Consider the following 25,371-nt stretch of genomic DNA (forward strand, 5'->3'; position numbering starts at 1 on the left):
AAATACTTTTCCCAGCCTTTAATGCAGCCAATTCCAATTGTTGCTTGTTTTGGGGAGTTTCTGCCTTTACTCTCCTCTCCAGCTGCTGAAATTCATGTTCAATCGGATTTAAATCTGGAGATTGACTTGGGCAATCTAAGACTTTCCATTTCTTTGCCCTTATAAATTCCTTGACTGAACTGGCAGGGTGTTTTGGGTCATTGTCCTGATGCAATATGAAGCACTTCCCAATGAATCTGGTGGCATTTTCTTGAATATTGGTAGGCAAGATGGTTTTGTACCCTTCCAAATTCATTCTGCTACTGTCATCATACATTAAGTCATCAGTAAAGTTGAGAGGCCTGTTCCAGAGGCAGCCATGCATGCCCATGCCATGACACCACCTCCACCATGCTTTACAGATGAGGCTGTATGCTTGGGATCATTGCAGTTCCCTTTTTTCTCCACATTTTTGCCTTCCCATCGCTTAGATAAAGGTTCATCATTGTCTCGTCGGTCCATAAACACAGTTCCAAAACTCTTCTGGCTCACCTTTGTGCTTTTTTGCAAACTCTAATCTTGCCTTTCTATTTTTGGAGCTGGTCAGAGGTTTGTATCTTGCTGTGTAGCATCTGTAATTCTGTGTCAAAGTCTCCTGAGGACAGTAGATTGTCAGAGCATCGCCCCAGCTTTCTGGAAGTTGTTGGTGATTTTACAGACACGTCTTTTAGGGTTCATTTTCACGGCTTTTATGATTTATGAACTACTGGGGCCTCATTTATAAAATGTTGCGCAGAAACCATCCTAAATTTGATCTTACGATAATTTCTTAGATTTGCGTACGAGCGATTCATAGAATGAACCTATGAACAGAAATCGCGCGTATCCCTCTCTTTCAGATGTGAAATCAATGAATCGCAAATTATCTTAAACTTGCGCACAATTGAATGGTTTCAACTCTCTGCCTTGTAAATGACTCCTAATTAATGTCATTAACATATAAAATATAATCAATCATCATAATTTAGAACAGTGAGCTGCAAGAACAGCTTACATTTTCAAAAACCTGCAGTACTCCGACAATAAAAAGTGCGTATGTCTGCCATCGAAGGCTCTCAGTGAGTACACTACAGACATCAATAAAACATCTTTTAAATCTTAGGCTGTTGTTTATTAGGGGCCAAGCACCGAAGGTGCAATGGCACCTATTGTATCCGCTGGCATTCTTTTTCTTCCGCTCTTGAGTCTATGGCAGCCCATAGAACCGCTTGCGGGAAATTTGTGTGAAATTTGTCACACTGATAGAGGACAGTCTCAGTACTAACCACAGCAAGTTTGGAGTCTCCAACTCAAACTCTCTAGCACCACCATTTGTGCAAAGTTTTACTCATGTTTATGCTAATAACTTGAACCGTAAGGCACAGAAGGAAAATTATTTTTGCTGCTGAATCCTTGGCTCAATCCGAGTCGACACCAACATTCAAAAATCATAAAGTTTAGTTTTTTCACTATTTTCAATTGTTCGTAAAACTTACTTTTTCAAACTCGTCCTAAACAGTTAGTCAGATTTTCACTAAAATTAGCTCAGATCATCTACAGACCATGCTGGCAAAAAGTTATGGAATTCAAGTCGATTAGTCAAACCGTTCTCGAATAACATGTGAATGAATTCTACTAATGATCTAAAAGTGGATCTGAGGCTGTTTGTTATGTGAGTTATGACCTGAGACTACCTGCAGTGTTTCCGTGCTGTGCCACATATTCAGGAGATATGAAAATACATACTTTTGCATATTTTTGCTTATAACTTCTCAGTGGTTTGGCCAAAAATCACAAAACTGGTCTCTTTAGATTTGGTGCATCATGTTGAGTCGAACCATATCTGATTTTCCCATGTCAGCCATTTTGGGCGTCAGCCATTTTGAATTTTGTAGTCAAATGCAATATTTTACGAATGCATTGACGTATCGTTACGAAACATGGTATGGTTCATCAGCACAATGCCCTGAAGGAGCCTGAGAAGTTTCGAGCCAGCGCCACCTAGTGGTAAAATCAAGGCAAGGCAAGGCAAGTTTATTTATATAGCACATTTCATACACAGTGATAATTCAAAGTGCTTTACATAAAAGGAAGTGAAATAGTCATTAAAAATAATAATAAAAATAATAATAATCACAACAATAAAAACAAAGTGATTTAAAAATTGATTTAAAAAGAATTTTTAAAATTTAAGAATAGAAAATGATTATACATAGTGCAATCAGTTCGGACGTAGCACAGTGCTCATTCAACAAATGCACAGCTAAACAGATGAGTTTTGAGTCTGGATTTAAATGTGGTTAATGTTTTAGCACATCTGATCTCTTCTGGAAGCTGGTTCCAACTGCGGGCGGCATAATAGCTAAAAGCAGACTCCCCTTGTTTTGTGTGAACCCTTGGTATTTCTAACTGACTCGATCCTAATGATCTGAGTGGTCTGTTAGGTTTATATTCAGTGAGCATATCTGCAATGTATTTAGGTCCTAGGCCATTGAGAGATTTATAAACGAGTAAAAGTACTTTAAAATCAATCCTAAATGTAACTGGAAGCCAGTGTAAGGACCTGAGGACTGGTGTAATATGCTCAAATTTTCTGGTTCTAGTCAGAATCCTGGCAGCAGCGTTCTGGATGAGCTGCAGCCGTCTAATGGTCTTCTTTGGAAGGAGACCATTACAATAATCCACCCTGCTGGTGATAAAGGCATGAAGAAGTTTCTCCAAATCTTGACTGGAAACAAAACATCTAATTCTTGCAATGTTTTTGAGAAGATAGTATGCTGATTTAGTTACTGCTTTGATATGACTACTAAAACTAAGGTCTGTGTCCAGAATCACCCCAAAATTTTTGACTTGGTTTTTAGTTGTTTGAACCCTAGAGTCAAGGTATGCATTCACCTTGAGAACTTCATCTTTGTTTCTAAATGCAAGGACTTCCATTTTCTCCTTGTTTAACTGAAGAAAGTTCTGGCACATCCAACAGTTTATTTCATCAATGCATTGGCAGAGTGGGGCTATAGTCATTTGGAGATAAGGCTAGGTAAATCTGGGTATCATCAGCATAGCTGTGATAGGCAATTTGGTTCTTTCTATTATTTGACTTAGTGGGAGCATATACAGGCTAAACAAGAGCGGTGCAATAATTGAGCCTTGTGGGACTCCGCATGTCATGGACGTCCACTTAGACTTATGCTCTCCTATACTCACATAATAACCTCTCTCTTCTAAGTATGACCTGAACCATTTGAGTACCATCCCAGAAAGCCCGATCCAGTTTTCCAGTCTCTCTAGAAGTATGTTATGATCAACAGTGTCAAACGCAGCACTAAGATCTAGTAGTACCAGCACTGATATTTTGCCAGAATCAGAATTGAAGCGAATATCATTTATTATCTTAATAAGCACGGTCTCTGTGCTATGATGTGCTCGGAAACCAGATTGAAAATTGTCCAGGTATCCATTTGAGTTTAAGTAGTTGTTCAGCTGATTAAAAACGACCTTTTCAATAATCCTACCTATAAAGGGAAATTTGATATTGGTCTATAGTTGTTCAACATGGTGTTATCAAGATTGCGCTTTTTCAGAAGGGGCTTAACAACTGCAGTTTTCAGGGAGTTTGGAAAAGTCCCAGAAAGAAGTGAGCACACTTTTGAAAAAAGATGTGGGAAGTGTCAAGATAGCATGTTGACGATGTAAGGTGCTGTACTATTTCTTTCAAAATGTTGCTATCAATTGCTTCAAAAACAGACATAGTCACTTCTTTTTGAAATTGTGGTTGAATCTGTGTGACCTCTGCAAAACTAGATATGCCAATCTCCTTTCTGATATTATTGATCTTCTTAGAAAAGAAGGAAGCAAACTCATTGCATTTGCTATCGGAGAGCATTTTCACAGTAGCAAAAAGAGTGCGAGATTTGTTTAAGTTACTGTTTATTAGGTTTGAGAAGAAGGTCTGTCTAGCTGTGGCTAGTTCCACATTGAAAGCATGAAGGCTGTCTTTATAGATGCTATAGTGAATTTCAAGTTTTGTCTTCCGCCACATCCGCTCAGCTTTTCTGCATTGTCTTTTCATACTCTGAGCTGCTGTTGATTTTCTCCATGGTGATTTTTGTCTGCCATTCATTCCTTGCCGGAGCAATATCATCAATAACATTCTTAACTTTTGAGTTAAAAGAATCTAGGAGAAGATCAACAGAGTCTGTAGAAATGCTTGGTGTTAAAGATATAGCCTTCATAAATAGCGCATAGTGTTCTCGTTAATGCATCTCTTTCTGACAGAGACAGATGTAGATTCAGTGGTAACAGAGATCAATATATCAAAGAAAATACAGAAGTGATCAGATAGTGCTACATCCTTAATAACAATGGATGAAATGTTTAAACCTCTACTGATGAGTAAATCTAGAGTGTGTCCACGATTGTGTGTGGGTCCATACACATGCTGGATCAGATCAAAAGTGTTTAAAACAGTTATCATTTCTTTTGCAGTTTTGATTACTGCATTATCTATGTGAATATTAAAATCCCCTGCAATAGTAAAACAGTCAAACCATTGATAATCATTGATAACAGTTCTGTGAACTCTTCAACAAAGGCTGGGGAGTATCTTGGAGGCCTGTAAATAATGATAAACAGAATGTGTGGAGCACCTTTAGGCAATACCTAGGTATTCAAAAGACAAATACTGACCAAATGACACTTGCTTGCATTGATAAACATCTTTCAAATCAAATATTCACATGCTTATAACTTTGGGTGTGGTCAACTTATTTTCACGGGAGTCAGCTTTTTAGACTCCTGACCGAGTCCAGCGATACCAGACTTGCCAGGTTTTGCCTTATGGTTTGTGCAACGTTGCATTTTAGCGCTTAAAAAACATTTGCCAATGTCTTAGAAACCGTTACTTCGATCGACACAAAACCACTGTAGGAAATTCGAAAACATAGCATGCCGGCTACATGCTAATGCCCAATTGCCAAAATTTTGATAGTAAGTGGCACAAAATTGCAAACAAAGTCGGCCATCAGTCATTTCTTCTCTTCTCCTATATAAAAATATCTATAACTCCAAAACAAAATGAGATATTTTCACCAAACTTGACACACATATGTATGGGCACACTCTAAGGACACATACACAATTTGGTGGGATTGTGCCTCTTGGTGGCATTATAATTGAACAAAACATGAAATTACCATTGACTACAATAGAGTATTATGATATAAAATGTTATATTTTTCAAATGTGTTGGTGTACCATTACGAAACTTTGTTTGTACCATCGAGACCATGACCTGAAAGTACTTAAAAAGTTTTGAGACAGTGCCACCTTGTGGTCAAAAGTTATAATGAAATATAAAATAAATGCTAATAGCTTTCTGTGAATTTTGCCAATTGTAATGAGACTGGTAATAGATTCCTTGGGTCATGCTGAGAACAGTGATACCAATGTTGCCATAGTCAGCCAAACTTCCTGTCTGCCATTTTGATTTATGTTGAAAACCTACTTTTTTAAACTCCCCCTTAACCGTTTGTCCGATTTTCATCAAAATTGAGTCAGATCATCATGAGGGCCACTTCTGGTTTGGATGTTGCACTTGACACTGGCTAATTGAAATGGAAGTTTGAAATTGTAAATATGGCCTAACAGAATTTGGCTTCTTTTAGTAGGATGCAACACAGTTAACTGATGCTGGGTGATCTAGACATGCGTCTTAAGAAGGCTACATATCCAGTAATTTTTTTTATATGTGTACTGTGCAGCATAAAAACAGAACTATAATGATACAGTAGCTCTTACTGTCACGGTTCCTGTTAATTTGAACTTTGTTTTCCTTTTGCACCATTTCTCTTGTTGTGTTGATTGTATTATTCTGTTCAGGTGTACCTAGTTAATTGTCCTTGTTTGGTCTGAGTATTATGTTCACTTTGAGTTTGTCTGGTCTTACGTCTACATGTCTACATTGTGTTTGGATTTACTCTTGTTGGATTAAAGACTTAAATCACATACCCATGGTTTCACAGACAAGGCTTAAGCCTAGTCATAGACTAAAATATAAGTCTGAGCTGTTTCATCTGAAATAAACTTGCACTGACTGATCATCAAATATATTAGTGCCTTTGTTTTGTCTCAAGATGCACCCCAGTAATTTTTTCTAAGCATGTTTATAAAAATTACTTAAATGTCCTAATTGAACTATGGCCTAATCCTGGCTTAGTCTAAGCCCTGTCTGTGAAACCAGGCCATAACTTTTCATCTTCATTGTGCGCTCTTTTTTAGACAACATAGCTGTGACACTTATAGACTTATTGTCTGAGTGAGAAGCATTTAGGTTCAAACTTGTGAAGGACTTAAAGTATTGGAATGTGTCTTTAAATATTTATCTGTGACATTTGAATTGCTGCTTGTGCAAAACCTGGGTCAGGATGTTTTTACCAAATAGGACACATTTCTGGAACTTATTTGAACATTTAGAGACAATATTTTTTAATTTTTCTTTACAATATGTTGAGTATTGTTGATGCGTAACTCACTTAAGGCTTAGTGTGTCCCAGATAATGTTTATTTATGGTTTATTTGGTTCATTATTAGCTAAAATGTGGCTGTGCAGTGGCCTGCTTGTGGACCACTGCCAAAATGTCAGCACTCCATGCAGCATGTGGGCCACATGAGGAATATGGGGAAGACTAAAAAGGATTAGAATAAAAATCAACTGTGGCCCGCATTAGGGCTAGTTTTGGTTTATTTGGTTGGCTTACATGCAGTAATGCTAATCCCAAATCTGGCAAACGCGAGCAGACTGCCCAAGTGCCATCATTCTTCACTGTATGTGGGCCGGAGCAAGGTGCTGAAACTGGGACCGAATTAAAATAAATGTGGCCCAGATTTGGCTTATTCATGGCTGACATTGGGCCTTCCTTTGGCTTACTTGTGGCCCAAATCTGGCAAACAGGAGCGGACCGCCTAGGTGCCATCATTCCATACGGTATGTGGGCCAGATGAAAGTGTCAGGTGTGGGCCTGATCTGGGCCTCAGGAATTTTGCTATCTGGGTTTGTTACTTCCGACACAGAAATCAAATGACATTGTGCTGTTAAAATGACTGCTTTTGTATTGTGTTTGTGCATCTTTGCAGGATCTGAAATGTCTGCAGACTGGTGTGAGCAGTGAGGATGGAGAAGTCCACAGCAGCATCCTGGAAATGGTCCAGTACCATCTCCATCACTCCACCTGACCTTACTGCCTCATCTGGACTGGATGGTGCTTCAAAAGCATCATCAAATAATGTCGTGAAGCTTCTGAAAGTCAGGCCCCATTGACTGATATAGTATGAATAGAATCCAGCTGGACAAACTTGACCAAATCACCTTTTGTGTTCAGAAAAAAAAAAAACACAAGGATTGGACAGTGTGGAGGTGAGTAAATAATGACTTAATTTATATGTTTGGATGAACTAACCCTTTAATCCCCACAAATAGAAATTGTATGAAATGTATGTAAGCATTTATAATAGAAGTACCTTGAAGAAATGTATTTCGACGTCATGCTGTCACCACAAATGTCTTTCATTCTTATTGGAGTGTATAGACCACCCTCTGTAAAATCTGTATTTCATGAGAAATTATGTACTGTACTTAGAGAATGCACTTCAGGGATTAGATTAGAATTACTTGTTTTTTTTCCCGTATTGATCCGATACCAATATCAACGTTTGTATCGATACTATCAATATTAGGATCAATCTGCCCACCACTAGAAGAAGAAGGGTTACTAATGTAGACAAACTCATTCAATATCACTCATGTGTGGAGTAAAATATAGTTTATTAGGAAAATAAAAGCTTTATTGAGAAACTTAAAAGCCCAAAAAGCTATTATAATACTTTTTGGTTTTAGATATTAAAACTAAAATTATAAAATTACTTTTTCCTGATTTAAATACAAACAGCAGACAATACAAATTGTTGATAAAATATAAAAAGTAAAGATAACAATGTATTAATAAAAAAGGTAACATTTGATCAATAATTACATTTAATCAACATTTAATCGGTAACTACAAAAATTAGCTAAGTAAAAGTGAAAACTAATGAGCTGGATCTCTTTCCTACTGACTTATAAGTATGGATGGATATCTGTAAGGTTTTAATGGTTTTTCGCTAGTGTGGATGTCCATGTGATGCTTAAGGGTTGATGATTGTGAGAAACTCTTCCCGCACTGATCACAAGTGAACGGTTTCTCTCCAGTATGAACTCTCATATGTGACATAAGGTGTCCTTTTATTGCAAAACTCTTCCCGCATTGATCACATGTGTGCGGTTTCTCTCCAGTGTGAATCCTCTCATGTTTTTTCAGATTTGCTGACTGACTGAATCTCTTGTCGCAGTGTGAACACTTGTATGGTCTCTCTCCAGTGTGAATCCTCTCATGCACTTTTAAACACTTTGCTGAAATAAAAGTTTTTTCACACTCAAAGCACATGTACTCTCTCACACCAGTATGTATTTTCTGATGTTCTTTCAAATTATGTAGTAATGAAAAACTCTTTCCACACGAAAGACATGAATGTGGCTTCTCCTTTGTATGAACTGTCAGGTGCTGCTTCAGGTATGAAGCTCTCAAAAATGTTTTCTCACAGTGATCACATGTGTACAGTTTCTCTCTAGTGTGGATGTTCATGTGATCCTTAAGGCTTGATGATTGTGTGAAACTCTTCCCGCACTGATCACAAGTGAAAAGTTTCTCTCCAGTGTGAACTCTCATGTGTGACATAAGGTGTCCTTTTATTGTGAAACTCTTCCCGCACTGATCACATGTGTGCGGTTTCTCTCCAGTGTGGATCACCTCATGTCTTTTCAGATTTGAGGACCGACTGAATCTCTTGTCGCAGTGTGAACATGTATAAGGTTTCTCTCCAGTGTGAATCCTCTGGTGCTGTTTTAAATATTTCTCTGAAATAAAAGTCTTTTCACACTCAAAGCACATGTACTCTCCCACAGCAGTATGCATTTTCTGATGTTCTTTTAAATGTTCTGGATGCGAAAAACTCTTTCCACACAAAAGACATGAATGTGGCTTCTCCTTTGTATGAACTCCCAGGTGTTTCTTCAGGTATGAAGCTCTCAAAAATGTTTTGCCGCATTGATCACATGTGTGCAGTTTCTCTCCAGTGTGGATCATCTCATGTGTTTTCAGATTTGATGACACACTGAATCTCTTGTCGCAGTGTGAACACTTGTAAGGTTTTTCTCCAGTGTGAATCCTCTGGTGCTGTTTTAAATATTTCTCTGAAATAAAAGTCTTTTCACACTCAAAGCACATGTACTCTCCCACACCAGTATGTATTTTCTGATGTTCTTTTAAATGGTCTGGCTGCGAAAAACTCTTTCCACACAAATGACATGAATGTGGCTTCTCCTTTGTATGAACTCTCAGGTGTTTCTTCAGGTATGAAGCTCTCAAAAATGTTTTGCCGCATTGATCACATGTGTGCAGTTTCTCTCTAGTGTGGATGTTCATGTGATCCTTAAGGTGTGCTGATCGTGTGAAACTCTTCCCGCACTGATCACAAGTGAATGGTTTCTCTCCAGTATGAACTCTAATATGAAGCTCGAGATGTTGTTTGTATGTGAAACTTGTTCCACACTGAGTGCAGGTGAAAGATTTTTTGGCCCTTCTTTTCTTTAAATCTTTCTGTTTGGGTTTTTCTATACTTCTGACATGATTTTTCTCCTCAACTTCACTCAATTCGTCTTTGTCCTCATTATCTTCAATGAACTCTGAAACAAAAGTAAAAACAGTAAATTTGTCAGTAACTCAGAACAGCAGAAAGTAGACAACTGCATCAAAAAATGTATCATTTTGATGCAATTTTATAAATTATACATCCCTGAAACTTTCCATCAATGAGGTACACTGATCTTCAAATTATTATTTTTAAACTATTATAGGCACAAACCTCATGTTTCTATCCACAAGTTTCCTACGCCCCATGAGGCCTTGTGTCAAAAGTGGGAGTGTCTTCCGATTCGAAGTAAACAAGTGGGACTTTCGGAGTTTCTCCGTGTCTGGAGAGTGTCAGCGCCGCGGATCATTTCATATAGTTACCAGCTAACATAAACATTAAAGACTTGTAACATAATTTTAGCTCAAAACTCACTTTCAGACTTTAGCGAGTGTTTGAAATAACTTCTGTTTGAGATCCAATGTAGATTATCAACAAAGCAGAAATATGCACGCATTACCATGGTAAACATATAAACATGACCGCTTGAAAAAAATCAGACAAGTGATGTATTTATTTATTTACATATTTTATCTGTCAATAAATCTATCTTTATACCCGATGTTCAGATACAGCTCTGCTGTCCTAATTTTTGTTCGGGAGCTCCCTCTGTTTTTCTGACTGAAAATATAACAGTGTATTGGGACTGGAGAGAGTGCTAATGCTACTCATGGTCGTATTTTTTTATGGAAAATAATAAGAAATTATCATTCTTTCTAAATGTGATGTAGACCTAAACTGTCTGTGGCTAAAAATAAAACAGAAACAGACGCGACTGAATAATAGGCTACGTGTCTTTCTTTTGTGAAATATGGTAAATACCACTTTATTTCTGTGACTAATTATCAATGCTGACACAAACTAATTAATCAACACTTATTATTGTAAAACTGGTAAAATGCTTTGGTTTTAAATCTTTAAGAAAACAATAAAACATGCAAACAAACGGCCGCTTTTATCGCGTTCGTTTTGTGATCTCGCTAGTTCCAGTGAATTATTTCTGATAACATCTCTTTGTTGGTGAAATGATGGGGTTGCGTGTCATTGTTCCCGAGAGGCGTGTAAAGGGCGGGTTGTAGTGAAGTGGAAAAGACCCGAAAAACATGTAGCCTCTTCGTTAATTAGCACACAAAATACCATTGGTATACTACTTCCGCCGCCTCACCGGAAGTTTTACCCACGTTCTTTTTTTTACAGTAGCGCCCCCGGAAACTTGTGGATAGGGAGAACTATTAAACACACTGAACAAAATTATAAAACGCAACACTTTCATGAGCTGAACTCAAAGATCTAAGACTTTTTCTATGTACACAAAAGGCCTATTTCTCTCAAATATTATTCACAAATCTGTCTAAATCTGTGTCAGTGAGCACTTCTCCTTTGCCGAGATACTCCATCCACCTCACAGGTGTGGCATATCAAGATGCTGATTAGACAGCATTATTATTGCACAGGTGTGCCTTAGGCTGGCCACAATAAAAGGCCACTCTAAAATGTGCAGTTTAACTGTATTGGTGGGGGTCCGATAACCAGTCAGTATCTGGTGTGACCACCATTTGCCTCACGCAGTGCAACACATCTCCTTCACATAGAGTTGATCAGGTTGTTGATTGTGGCCTGTGAATGTTGGTCCACTCCTCTTCAATGGCTGTGCGAAGTTGCTGGATATTGGCAGGAACTGGAACACGCTGTCGTATACGCCGATCCAGAGCATCCCAAACATGCTCAATGGGTGACATGTCCGGTGAGTATGCTGGCCATGCAAGAACTGGGATGTTTTCAGCTTCCAGGAATTGTGTACAGATCCTTGCAACATGGGGCTGTGCATTATCATGCTGCAATATGAGGTGATGGCCGTGGATGAATGGCACAACAATGGGCCTCAGGATCTCGTCACGGTATCTCTGTGCATTCAAAATGCCATCAATAATATGCACCTGTGTTTGTTGTCCATAACATACACCTGCCCATACCATAACCCCACCGTCACCATGGGCCACTCGACCCACAACGCTGACATCAGCAAACCGCTCACCCACACGACGCCATACACGCTGTCTGCCATCTGCCCTGTACAGTGAAATACTTTGGTTATGCAAACCGATTGTTGCAGCAGCTGTCCAGGTGGCTGGTCTAAGACGATCTTGGAGGTGAAGATGCTGGATGTGGAGGTCCTGGGCTGGTGTGGTTACACGTGGTCTGCGGTTGTGAGGCCGGTTGGATGTACAGTACTGCCAAATTCTCTGAAACGCCTTTGGAGACAGTGGACATTCCTGCAGTCAGCATGCCTCAAAACTTGCGACATCTGTGGCATTGTGCTGTATTATAAAACTGCACATTTTAGAGTGGCCTTTTATTGTGGCCAGCCTAAGGCACACCTGTGCAATAATCATGCTGTCTAATCAGCATCTTGATATGCCACACCTGTGAGGTGGATGGAGTATCTTGGCAAAGGAGAAGTGCTCACTAACACAGATTTAGACAGATTTGTGAACAATATTTGAGAGAAATAGGCCTTTTGTGTACATAGAAAAAGTCTTAGATCTTTGAGTTCAGCTCATGAAAAATGGGGGCAAAAACAAAAGTGTTGCGTTTATAATTTTGTTCAGTGTATGTTTGATCAACTACATGAAGGATCTGAGGATCCACAAATACAAACTGTGTGTTGCATCAAGAGAGCAACCATACATTTGTGTTATGTTTTTCTTTTCTTGTTTTTATTAATTTATAGTAATTTATTCATATAATCATTTATAACCATTAGTCAATTATGTAATGTATTAATTTACTGTATCATTTACCATTTATATAATTGTATTATTTGATAATTAATTCATTTATTATTTCATGTTTTTATATTTCTTATTATTGTCCTTGCTTATGTATTTACGTTGTTTAATCTGATGATTGTGAGGTTTCATTAACTGTTTTGTAAATAAGAGATAAAATGGAATGTTTATGGAAACTCAAGGTGTATTATGGGATGTTGTTGTGTTTGGTAAAACACTACTTGTTGGATTTGTGTTCGTCAGATGAAGTCTGAGCATTGAAACACACACAACTAAGATTATTCAATAAACTTTGCTCCTTTTTATCATCATCACTTCGTCTCCTGCTTCTGCTCTTCTCTGGCTTTGCTCAGTCAACTTCTTGGTTGATGCAAGACTTTTAATACAGTTTTAGTACCAGACAAGTCTTGATGTTAATGAGTTTTGGGTATCAACTACCCTGCTGACTATTTGTTCAGATATCAGAAAAAAAATAGATATTTTCTGACAAGATCTGGCATCAGGGACTGGATCTTAACTATCTGGACTCGATCTAACATACATTTTGTTGAAAAATATAAAGTACCCAGTTCATAGGAAGTGTTCCCTATTATTTGATTCTTCAGCAAAATTATTCAACAGCTCTAGATATTTTTCAAGCCCAAATCTAAAACTGCCTGAAGTTTTTTAACTGTCAGCATTATTAATAAATGAATGAAGAATAAACACCAACCTGTTTGTTGTTCAGTATCTTCAGTGTGTTTGATTCTGCAGGGTTCTGGATCTCTCATCTTCTCTCTGTCCTCTTTAATAAACTCAGTCTCTGCAGATTTCAGCTCTTCCTGATGCTCTGATGCTCGTCTTCACTCGTAAACTGATGGGAATATTCCAGCATTTATTGCTGTATAGCTGAGTGTGTGATTGTTGTGGGTTTCACTGAACATGAATTTCTGTGTGGAAGAAGCAGATTTGTCAAAATCAACAATAAATCAAAGAGGCATTAAGTGTTGTCTCTTTGTAAATCCTTACATTACTATATTATACTACAGTAGTGAACCGTGACTTTTGAACCGTGGCCCTCTCCTCTATCCTCGTCTGTGGAAAAAGCAAACTACCAGCCTAGCTTACAGTGGGGGACTTTTGAATTTGAACTTATTTTGAGTTCTGGGAATCATGTAACTATCTTCAGTACCCTCTGAAGGGCAGTACTAAATGAAAAAAAAAATGATATATAGGCAAAATAAGAAAAATGTACACATCTTCATTTTGTTCAAATGTTTTCACAGAATGAATTTAAAAATAATTTTAAAACACACAGAATGTCTTACTACAGGTGAGACTTTAAGAAAAAAATACTAATATGTACAAAGTACACAACCACAATACTTGAATACTTTACCTCAATTACCACTGGAAATAAAAAAAAAAAATTGTAACATTAATTCACCAAAATGTTGTCACTACAAGTTTAAGTAAGGTGGATGTATTTTCCTCATATGTGAAACTGTTTGTCCTGAACAACTCCATATTCAACTCATCTTTTATGAACAGAGGAATATTAGACACAATATGATCATTTTTAACAGTTGAATGAAGGGCATTTCTGGAGTAAAAGTCTCTTTCTGCACAGACTAAACACGTTAAGTAAATCACTCCAGCGCTATTCATACGAGAAGCTGACATTTACCTCACATTCCTGCTGCCCTCAAACTTAATTACGCAAAATAATCCATGCATGACACCAAAAGTTCCACAGCCATATCACCCTGCAGCCCAAGACCGGTTGCCCACTGAAGCTAAGCAGGGTTGAGCTGGTCAGTACCTGGATGGGAGACCTCCTGGGAAACCTAGGTTGCTGTTGGAAGAGGTGCTCACCCTGCAGTCTGTGTGGGTCCTAATGCCCCAATATAGTGACGGGGACACTATACTGGCAAAAAGCACCGTCTTTCGGATGAGACGTCAAACCGAGGTCCTGACTCTCTGTGGTCATTAAAAATCCCATGGCACTTCTCATAAAGGAGTAGGGCTGTAACCCCGGTGTCCTGGCCAAATTCCCTCCACTGGCCCTTATCAATCATGGCCTCCTAATAATCCCCATCCACTTGATTGGCTCTATCACTCTCTCCTCTCCACCTGTAGCTGGTGTGTGGTGAGCGCACTGGCACGGTTGTACTGTGGCTGCTGTCGCATCATCCAGGTGGAGAGACCCCCTCCCCCCACATGATTGTGAAGTGCTTTGGGTGTACAGAGAAAGAAGAGAAAAAAAGGACTCACCCTCACTGTACAGCTCTGTCACTCGAGCATGCGCACACCGAGTGATCCTCACGAGCGCTGCAGAGTGAAGCAGAGTGTCTCGAGCGTAGGGCTGTAAGATTCCGAAATTTTTGGAATCAAGTCCGATTCCGACTCCTGGTTCTGGAATCGATGGGATTCGATTCCAAGAATTGATTCCTCTGTTGTTTTCGATTCTTGTTTTTTTAGATTGAAGGAACCTAATCTCGCCATGACTGCAGGATATAAAGGTCGTAGAAAGTATCCTTCTCATAATATGAAGCTTTATTTGTAAAAAAATGACTATACATTTTTATAGCTCTGATTGATTTTTAAATTGTAATTTTGTCTGCTTTGCCCGTGAAATTAGTCATAGCTCACTGTTTAAAAAATTAAAATTAACAAACAAAATAACCAGAACATTAAAAATAACACTGAAAGAGCTCGTGGTTTATCTGTCAATCAGATGCGCTCTCGGCCACTGATCGTGACATTTTCTTTTAGAATTATCATTGGCTGATAGAAATAAAAAATAGTATTTTTGATGGAAATAAGATCAAGACCCTCAATCTATTCTGTCGTGCAGCGCTCAAAATTGTGGACAACATAAGCCAGATCCACCGTAAAATAACCTCTGATTCGGTGTTTTTTTGTTTTTTTTGAACTGACTCATTAAAAATATCTATCCGAAAGAACCTTTTCGTGGAAACGAATGAGACTTCTAATCACTTTAAGCGAGCATGAGGCGAAGGGCAATAAAAACATAAAAATGAAATAGATCTTTTATACATAAAAAGAATGATCTTTTATCTCACAACTCTCGTAATTACGGATTTTATCGAGCATGAGGGAGGCGAATGGTGCTTCTCAAACAGAAGCCTCAAATTCTGATGATCTCAGTACCGACTCGTTTTCTTTCAGTTTATTTTCGTGAATTTAAATGTGTGCAGCCTTCCATTTGAGAGGCACCCATAGATAAGCTTTGTTGAACTGAAAAAGGCTCTGAATAAGGAGTCGATTCCTCTTGATGGGGTTGGAATCGACTCTCTATTCCCAACGCCTCGGAATCGATTCCCAGCCCTACTCGAGCGCCTCCAGGCGGCTGGACTCAGTATAGGTCACAAACCCCGCCCCCTCCATCTAATCTAATGAGACGCAGACAAACTAATTAATTACATTACTTAATCGTTTCCCGTACAACTTGCCAGCACCAGTGATAGACAGAAATCAGGTCTCCGATGACATGCCTACTGCTCCGTTCATTCACGAGTCTTCAGTTTGACCTGGACACAGATCTGTGGTAACAAAAGCCTCCTCACAGTTTACTAGTCATGTCTTCCCTCATTTGTGAAACTATTTGTCCTGAACAACTCCGTATTCAACTCATCTTTTATGAACGGAGGAACATTATACACAATATGATCGTTTTTAACAGTTGAACGAAGGGCATTTCTGGAGTAAAAGTCTCTTTCTGCACAGACTAAACACGTTAAGTAAATCACTCCAGCGCTATTCATACGAGAAGCTGACATTTACCTCACATTCCTGCTGCCCTCAAACTTAATTACGCAAAATAATCCATGCACGACACCAAAAAGCAAATAATAGATAAGAAAGAGAAGAAAAAGAGGACTCGCTCTCACCGTACAGCTCTCAGTCTCTCGCGCATGCGCACACCGAGTGATCCTCACGAGCGCTGCAGAGTGAAGCAGAGCGTCTCGAGCGCCTCCAGGCGGCTGGACTCAGTATAGCCACTGATCTATATATAATGACTAGATCGCTCGTTGCGCTCTAAACTGCCGACAGGCAGTGAAGCCACCGGAAGTGTTCGATCCGCCATCTTACTATTCCCTACCAGCAGAGAGCACCATAGATATATATATATATATATATATAAACACTAGATACCTCGTACGCGCTGTTGGCCAATGGAGGTCGACGTCCGCACACGGCGGCCATCTTGCCACAGGGTGCTCGCTCACTCGTAACATTGTGTTGTATGAAGCATGTACTTTTTAAATAACCATAACTTGCTCAATTATCTACCGATTTTCAAACGGTTTGATTTGTTATCAACGTCAGAGATGTAGTTATGACACTGCATACATATGAATAATTATAACAATAGACTTCCATATGAAAATATCCTTGCACCGAACCAGTTAGGTGCAATGAATATTACACACATAAAGTATAAGTTAAATAAATATATAGGCTAATAAAACTAAGTGTACAGAATGGCGACATGACTTATATACACACACACACACTTTTGTAACATGAATATTACTATTATAATAAAACTATTATAATTAAATTATTATGTTTTCTCTTTCTGCCGGATAACAAGCATCTCTGAACTGACCACATTTCAACCCTCTAAGTTACTTGATATGACTTTAGAAACACAACTGAGCCCTAGTACCAGGTCTTGTAAAGCTGTGTGCAAAAGCAGATCAACACAGAATGAAAATGAGTACTTTAGACCATTATTTGCCAAGGAATGGTCATGCGTATTGTAAAATGCCCAATGGAAACTCCCCATATAGGACTTTTGGTTACCCAAAATGCATACTGACAATAAAAGGCTTACTGTTTGGCAACCTCTTCGTGTAGAATCATAATGAAATTAAATCAAAGGTAACACTCTGATGTTACTTGTACACTATTTGGATTGTATCTAAGGGGTTCTGATATATAAAATAGAATGAATACACAAAATATGGAATAATTGCACAAAAGTCTCTATTTGTAAACCATTATAAAAAGTGTAATTTAGTTGCAAAATATTTACAAATATACAAAAAAGAAATACTGTAGAGAGAACTACACTACTGTTAAAGTGGACAGTAACTTTGAAAACACACTGGCTAATGCCCTTTAAAAAGGACAGTTTTATTATGTTTCTGTCGCATGTTGTTGCTCTGCAATCTGAGGTTTGTAACTTTGGCGATATGGTGCAGCCTTAGCTTCAAAAACAGGGACACAATTAATTTTAAAAGCATATGGTGGTGGCTGTCTATCCCATACTGTGTCTCGCCAATGTGCTCCCTAGCACAAACACATCCTCTAGACCGATCCTTTTTCGGACAATGTAAACGACCTCAAGCAGTTTGATGGGCTGTGATCTTTGGTACTGCCTGATGCCTGCCGAATGACCCACTCTGCTGCCCTGACAACCTTCACGGTTCCCTCTGAAGGAATCACCAGACCTCCATTGTTTTTTAAAGCAAGCAGGTGGTAGCTCTGGTCCTTGATGGCAGATGAAGCATGTGTCACCAGGCTGGCACGGCAGACATCACAGGACAGCTTCTTCAGAGCCCGTCGCACAACAAATCCTGAAATTTGAGTTAATATAGTAATATCATAACTTATAAATATAATCATTAATAAGCACGGGGAAATTAAGGGAAGACTTTTTGGACTATTATGAGATTGTTTCCCCCCAGATTTTGACTATTGGCACTTTCGGTTATAGGGAAAATTGACTTTCAGTTAGCCTTTACCTGAAATGTACACTAGAGCGTTGTCCACAAGACCATCGAAGCGGACAGGAAGGTAGCTGTGGTCATGTACAAGGGCAGGAATGTCTGCAAACGGGGACGGAAGATCATCTTCTCCTGCTGCAGAGGACATTTCTACAGTTGACAGGCTTGTAGAGGTGGTGTCGATGACAGCTGGTAGGGACTCGGTGTCATCCTGCGCCGTCACATTGCCTCTGCATGGTTTAACAACCCCACACCGGGCCATCAGCTTCCTGAAGATGTACTTGAACTGGCTGGCATTAGGGTTTTTATTCCAGCCACCTTAAAAAAATAAAAGATATGAGTATAGTACACAGATATTCAATACATGCTTTAAAATGTTTTATGCTTAAAATAAAAATAAATTAGAACTAGCCACCCCTGAATGATCTTTAAACATAAAATAAGTTTAATGGCATTATCATACAATTCAGACTGTATCAGTGATAAATTCTACAAATAGTCAAACACACATGCATTTTACTAAATACTCAAAATGGTTTGTGACACTTCCAGGTACTGTGTATGTCTTCAGAAAACACATTTTACCTAAATATATCATATAAATTATGAACCCTACCAGATGCTCTGATGGAGTTGAAGAGAAGCTCCAAGTGGTCCTGGCTGAACGTGTAGGTTAGGACATATTGCTGTCCTTCAAGCAGCACAGGAACCAACGACATCAAAGTGTCAATGTTTATGATAAAGCCCAGGACAGAGAGGAACCTTCAAAAGCAGATACTGTATTACTATGATGATCCTGCCAAAACAGGAATGCAAACTAATGGTATAGGGTGACTAGTAAAGCTGACTAGTTTGCATCCCTGACCTTACAAGTATAATCAGTGTGAGGTTTAGGATCCTTAAAATTACTTTTAGGACACTAAACCTACTTGAATCAATTGACAACATAACATGCAGAACATCCAATACATACCATTTTGACACCGGCATCTGGGGAGAAAAAAAACTGAATACAAGAGAATTGGAACTGAAACAAATTTGCAGACAGCAAACAAATTGGAGCAAGGGAGTATCATAATAATACGTACCACACCATGAACTTGGCGTAGACAGAAAAGAGCATCTTATGAACTCGATGCAGACAGAACCGAACATCTTACAGGAAAGAGCATCTTATGATCTTGATGCAGATAGGAGGACAGCGCATCTGAACTCGATGCAGAAAATAGATAAACAAAGAGAACAGAGCATCTTATGAACTTATATTATGAACTTGAGGGATGCACTGAAACCAGTAGAGTTTTACCTTAGATAATTTAAAGATTTGTAAATTGACTACTTGTATACATCTAACAAAGAATAAAATAAACCTATGTTTTATAAATCAGCAGTCTCATTCTGATTAATTATAATAAAGAATTTGTACTGGGTATTGGCAACTACAAATGGTTTCACTGCATCACTAATAAAAAAGGGGTTTGCCATCTTCCATCTTCAAAGTGAGCAAGTACCCCCTGGCTTTTGACAAGAACTCCCTGGTGCTTGTCCAATTCCTAGAACCAAGGGGAGCTTTGAACCCTTTGGCTCTGGGATTGCGACTGTTCAAGATGTCAAACAGCCTGTCTGTCATCTATAAACAAATATCTAAATTAACTGGAAGCATTTAAATCATCACTATAACAGTGTCAACAGGTATCAGATAGTAAACACCAAGTATGAGACAAAGGTTGATTTCTCTCCATTTCCTCTGTGGCTATGCTTTTTAAAATGAAATTGCTGCACTGCTTTAAACCTGAAAATTTGAGATGTGACAATAAGGGTGCTTCTAAGGCAAGAATCTGGTAGGTATAAACAGTTTTATCCAAGTTCTTGCATACTGTTGAATAATTCCTGATTGCCCAAATTGAAAAAAAGAAAAGAAAATATAAAGGGTTAATCCTGGTGGCATTCACATTTTAACGTTAAAGGGGTTAAAGCAAATAATCACTCAAATGTTAGAAATGATTTTCGTCAATAATGCAAATCCCTAGCTGCATTACCTCAATGAATTCTGAAGTAGCCTCACAATCGTTGAACTCTGCATAGCCCAACTCTTGCAACGTGCGGAGCGCCACTGCCACAGAGCTATTCAAAGTCTGAGTAGCCAGGGAGACCTTGATTGAGTTAAGGAGAAATGAAGTGCACACTAGTGCTACAAGATACAACAAACATCATAAAAAAAGTAAAAAAATAAAATAAAATAAAAAACACAATAAAGCCCTAGAACTATTCCATTACTATTGCAACCTCTACATTAATCATCATACAAACATACCTTCATCTTCTGATTAGCAAAGTTCACATGCTTATCTGTGACTCTGTTGGCAGCATGTAGTCCACTTCTCTTTTGTACATTGTTCAGATGAACTATGTACTTCCAATTGATACTGCCCATTATGCTTCTAATTGGGCTGTATGCCTGCAGAATCAGATTAATTTTTTTCACTGCACATGTCAAAAATGTAAAGCACCATATTCTAGACAATTATATAAATACAAATCAAAATGTATAAAAAGCAGAACAGAGTCCTGAGCAAATATGCACATAAATGTAAGCAACAATGAGCATGTACCTGCAACATATTGCGTGTCAGCTTCAGCATGTGGCAAGCGTCCATCATGACAAAAACATCTTCATGGGTTACTGGATGTGGGAAATGGGTCTTCAAGGGCTCACATGGGTCTGCTTTTAGATCACACCCGAGTTGAGTGCACATACTGAGATTTGATGCATGACCATCCATTGTCATGCACACCACTTTTATCTGTCGACGATGAAGCTCTTCTAATGCATGCTCTACTAAGACTTTCTGTGATTGTGGTGTGAGGGACCTGGTCAAATAATACGCAATTGGAGCTTTCCAATAACCTTGAAGCCCAACCACCATAAACACAAGAACTTCGGAAGCCACGTCAGTCTCATTTAATCGATCCCCCATGTCCACATATCCGAACATGGTTTGTGTCTGAGGATCATACTGGACGTGATTTTTGATGGACATGGAATCCAGCATCAGAGTGACACATCCGTACTTGACCTCATCTTCCTGACACCGTCTTTCCAGCATGTCCAACATCATTTTATTGAGACCAGGTCTGGCATCAAGAGAGCTCAGCCACCTTAGTAAAATTAAAAAGTAGACATTTAACCACTAACCCAAGCATCCCTATTGTGGACCCTGGACATACAAAAAATAGCTAAAATATCAACATGTATCAGCATGAGACATGAGCTGTTAGATCAGTAAGTTTAACCATTCAGGATAATATTGTCTGGAGTGCTTAATGTAATTCAGTATAAAATTAGACATCATGTAGAATACCTTTGCAATGAACTGGGATGTGGCAAGTGAATATGCAAGGTATCTCTCAGGTAATGATATGCCTTTGGACCATGCAGATGGAGCGTAAGGGCAAAATCTCTCTGGGCCTTGGTGTACTCTACACCCTGCCTTGACAGGAGATGAACCGGAAGATCTGAAATTCAATTAGCAAAAGTGAGTCAGTAGGTATCCTAGGAAGTCAACAAAGAACATAAAATACACAAAATATTCAATATAATATTTTTATTTTACCTGAGTAGCATTCAAGGTTGTCTTTCAGCTCTTCGTTGATGAGATTTTTCTCCTTCAGTTCTTCCAGAAGAGCCCGCATGTTCATCTTGGCCCTCTTTTCTCTCCTCAAGGCATTACTCTTCTCCCGCTGCAGTTTCCTCACTCTCACCGAGGCTTTTTCAAGTTTGGCCTTTATAGCCTTAGGGCAAGCAGGCAATGAATACAAGTGGTCAGTGGCCTGCCGCTTATGGTTCAAACTCCTCTCTCCCTGTTGTTTTTCCAAAAATACAAATTATATATGGAAATTAATAAGTTACTTTAACAATTCAATCTTCACTTTTAGATGATGTGAGCCTTAATACATGTTTAGGTTCTCCAATTCCCCAACAGAAAACACAACAGCATACATTTAAGAAATTAAATGTTGAAGCGGCAAGCAAGTGAGATAGCCATTAGTTCTCAAACTTTTTACACAGAGTACCACCTCAAATAATATTGGGCTCTTAGACTACTAACAACATATGTCTTTCTGGGTACCACCAAGATAATGGATTTATTAAAAAAAGACACATGATGTTCTCACTTGTTTGCAACAAGCCATATGAGGATCTCATTTGTTTGACATTCCACATGCAAACACTCACAACATCAGGTTGAGGTACATCCTGAGACAAGTCCATTGGCAGGTTGTCTTCCGCTCTTCTAGAGGTGGTTGTGCTTCTTGTTGCCACCAGCTGAAATAAAGTAAAGAAGTTTTGAGTGTCTAAAATGTGTTGTAATAAACTACACATTATATAAAAAAACTAAAGTGACATTTAATCACAAATTGATATATCAATCTTATACACCTTGAATTATTGTTGGCCAATGATACACATACCCTTTGAAGAGGAGCTGGAAAATCGAAAATACTTGGCACAACACCACCTTTAAGCCGGACAGTCTGCCCCGTCCTGTCAAAGTCCTCGCTCCTGAAGTGTTCACTGCAGAGCAGTGTCCTCTTAGAGGCAACAAATCCGTCCCTTCTCAGGGCAAGTTCCCATTGCCTCCTTATCGGTCCAGTTTTGGGAAACCTTAAAAACGTGAGAAATGTACCCAGAAATATAAATTATTGTCTACATTTCCAACCCCTTTTCCTTCTTTCAACATTAAGGGTAAGGACAAAAATACACACCTAACTTATCATATGTTTAGGGTAATTGTATGTAGTCTATGTATGTGTACGTGTATGTAACTTACTTAATAAGAAAACCACACTAAACAAGTTATAAAAAGATGTGCAAAAGAAACATTCAGCGATTGTGTAAACAAACTTTAAAAAGTTTTGGGTCAAAAACAAAACTATTATGTCATAGCCCTGATGTTACTGTGTAACAGGACCTGTATTGTACATACATACACTAAGTAAATAACGATTATCTCAAATATAATCATAATATTGTCATATCTTACAGGTGAAAGGTGATCCCACGGGCTCTCGTTTCGATTCCGCGTTCATTGGAGCATCCGTAGGCTGTACAAAAGTCTGGCATCTTCTCTAATAATCCTGTATCATAATGCAAGATGTTTTTAACTAACCAACCTGATTGAAAATCATGTGCAACTTGAGTTATATTTAAAAGAAAACGTTAGCTAAGCTTATTGTTATTGGCCAGCAACTAACTACAAACACATCAACAAATATTGTACTTTTGACAAAAGAGATTAGTAAAATCATTATTGGTGTCAGTAAATACTTTATAATCGAACAGCACGATTGTGATCTCTGCCTTGATAACTTGCGCGCAAGTAACGTTAGCCGTGATACACAACTATGCTGCACGATTAAGTCGTTTTTCGAAAAGAAAATCTGCAATTTCAACATGTTACAGCATTCAGAATTATAGCCACGTTAATAACGTTTGTAAGAAACCAAACCGTTTGTAAATCCGTCAAGATTTCAGCGAGATAAGAAGATTTATGTTCGTGCTGATCACTCATCTTACCTCAGATACCTCAGAACTTGCCAGAAAGCTTCCCTGTGGCAAGATGGCCGCCCTATGATGCCGGAAGTGACTCCGCCTTAAGAGATCTAGTGTTTATATATATATCTATGGAGAGCACCATTGAGTCACATGCAAACCGATGACCTAAAATCACCCGATTCGAAGCGAATCAGTCAAACGGGATTAGTTTTTATGTTATGTGTATGTGAATTCATTTTTACTTCAGATGTTATCTGCAATGTTTATGGTCTTTTTGGGCAGGATAAGCAATATATTTAAATGGTTTAGGTGGGTGTGCCTGCTGCGCACTGCCGACACAGGTAATATTAACTGATCCAACACAAAATATAGCCTATTTCTTTATGTATGTAATTATTCAGGAATCATTAAACATGAACGTATTACCCAGCGGGCACCTTGATGTCAATTTGACGTCAAATATTAGTCAAGGTTTGATCAAGATGCTATATAGCATCATTTTAAATTCAGCTTGGACGGCAATTTCTTCTGGTGGCTAATTGGGTTAAAATAGGAAGTTATCCCACACTGAAATTGGTTTAATATATATGTAGGCCAATATATTTGATGTTCAGTTTACGTCAAATCAACGTCAAGTTTTAAACGTCCAATTGATGTTATATTGACATCACATTGACATCAATTATTAGTATGATTAATTAGGATTTATGTAAATTTATGGTGTAATATTTCTTTGGATTTTTGTAGAATTTTTAATTATCATGTCCCATGCACTCACAGGCTTGTTTTTGTCTCTCTCTGCAGATAAGTTATGTGAATTGCTGTTATCAAGGGGAAGCTAAAAAGGTAAAAATTAGAGATGTTTAAGATATATATCTCATTATATCTAACAACAGTGTTTTTAAATGTCATGTTTACTGGCAGTCATCGCTGTGTCACTGTGTGAGCCACTACAGGGATCCTTTACATGTGAACGTTTTAATTGTAAAACAATGTTGATTGATTTGAAAGATGTGTCAAATGAAATCTCACATTTCAAAATGCGAGGTTAAGTTGCTCATTCAAAAATTGTGATAATTCTTTTTCAGTGAAATGTTTTTCATATCATAACCCTGTCGAATTTGAACCACGTACAAGAGAGTGTCCTTTATGTCCTAAAGCCAGTAAAAGCTCTTTCACGAATCAAAACTACAAGTATGTGTTTTGATTTGTACATAATGAAACTTTAATATTAGAAAAGTAAGCATACAAATATGAGTATGTATTATATTTTCCTAGTTAATATTAAAAATTCCAAATAAAGCATAGTGTTACTATGGCAAAATATAATACACAACATAATTTAAGTATTGTGTCCATTATTAAGGTCAAAGAGATGTTTGACAGTCCAAACAACTAACTGTCCTCAAACACAGCCAGATGGTGTGATGGTGCTGGTCCCTCTCTGGTGAGTTCATGCCTGTATTTAATGTTCCTGTTCTGAATGCCT

General features: G+C 38.3%; 1 protein-coding gene across 4 annotated transcripts; it reads right to left on the minus strand.

Annotated features, from left to right (window-relative positions):
• Positions 1 to 7,820: 7,820 nt before the first annotated feature.
• On the minus strand, positions 7,821 to 16,551 carry LOC131536489 (gastrula zinc finger protein XlCGF57.1-like). 4 transcript variants are annotated; one of them, XM_058769449.1, is made up of 4 exons: positions 16,481 to 16,498; positions 14,389 to 15,073; positions 13,300 to 13,516; positions 7,821 to 9,793 (listed from the first exon to the last, which is right to left on the minus strand). In XM_058769449.1, the coding sequence occupies exons 3-4, from the start codon at positions 13,355 to 13,357 to the stop codon at positions 8,121 to 8,123; spliced, it is 1,731 nt and encodes a 576-aa protein (XP_058625432.1). In that variant the 5' UTR covers positions 13,358 to 13,516; positions 14,389 to 15,073; positions 16,481 to 16,498; the 3' UTR covers positions 7,821 to 8,120. The 4 variants fall into 4 exon arrangements, with proteins under 4 accessions (XP_058625432.1, XP_058625434.1, XP_058625433.1 ...); XM_058769451.1 differs by lacking the exon at positions 14,389 to 15,073 and having other exon boundaries at positions 16,481 to 16,551; XM_058769450.1 differs by lacking the exons at positions 14,389 to 15,073; positions 16,481 to 16,498 and adding an exon at positions 16,014 to 16,474.
• Between the last annotated feature and the right edge of the window lie 8,820 nt (positions 16,552 to 25,371).

The sequence above is a fragment of the Onychostoma macrolepis genome, chromosome 03 (genome assembly GCF_012432095.1).
Source record: "Onychostoma macrolepis isolate SWU-2019 chromosome 03, ASM1243209v1, whole genome shotgun sequence".
In the NCBI taxonomy this organism is placed as follows: Eukaryota; Metazoa; Chordata; class Actinopteri; order Cypriniformes; family Cyprinidae; genus Onychostoma; species Onychostoma macrolepis.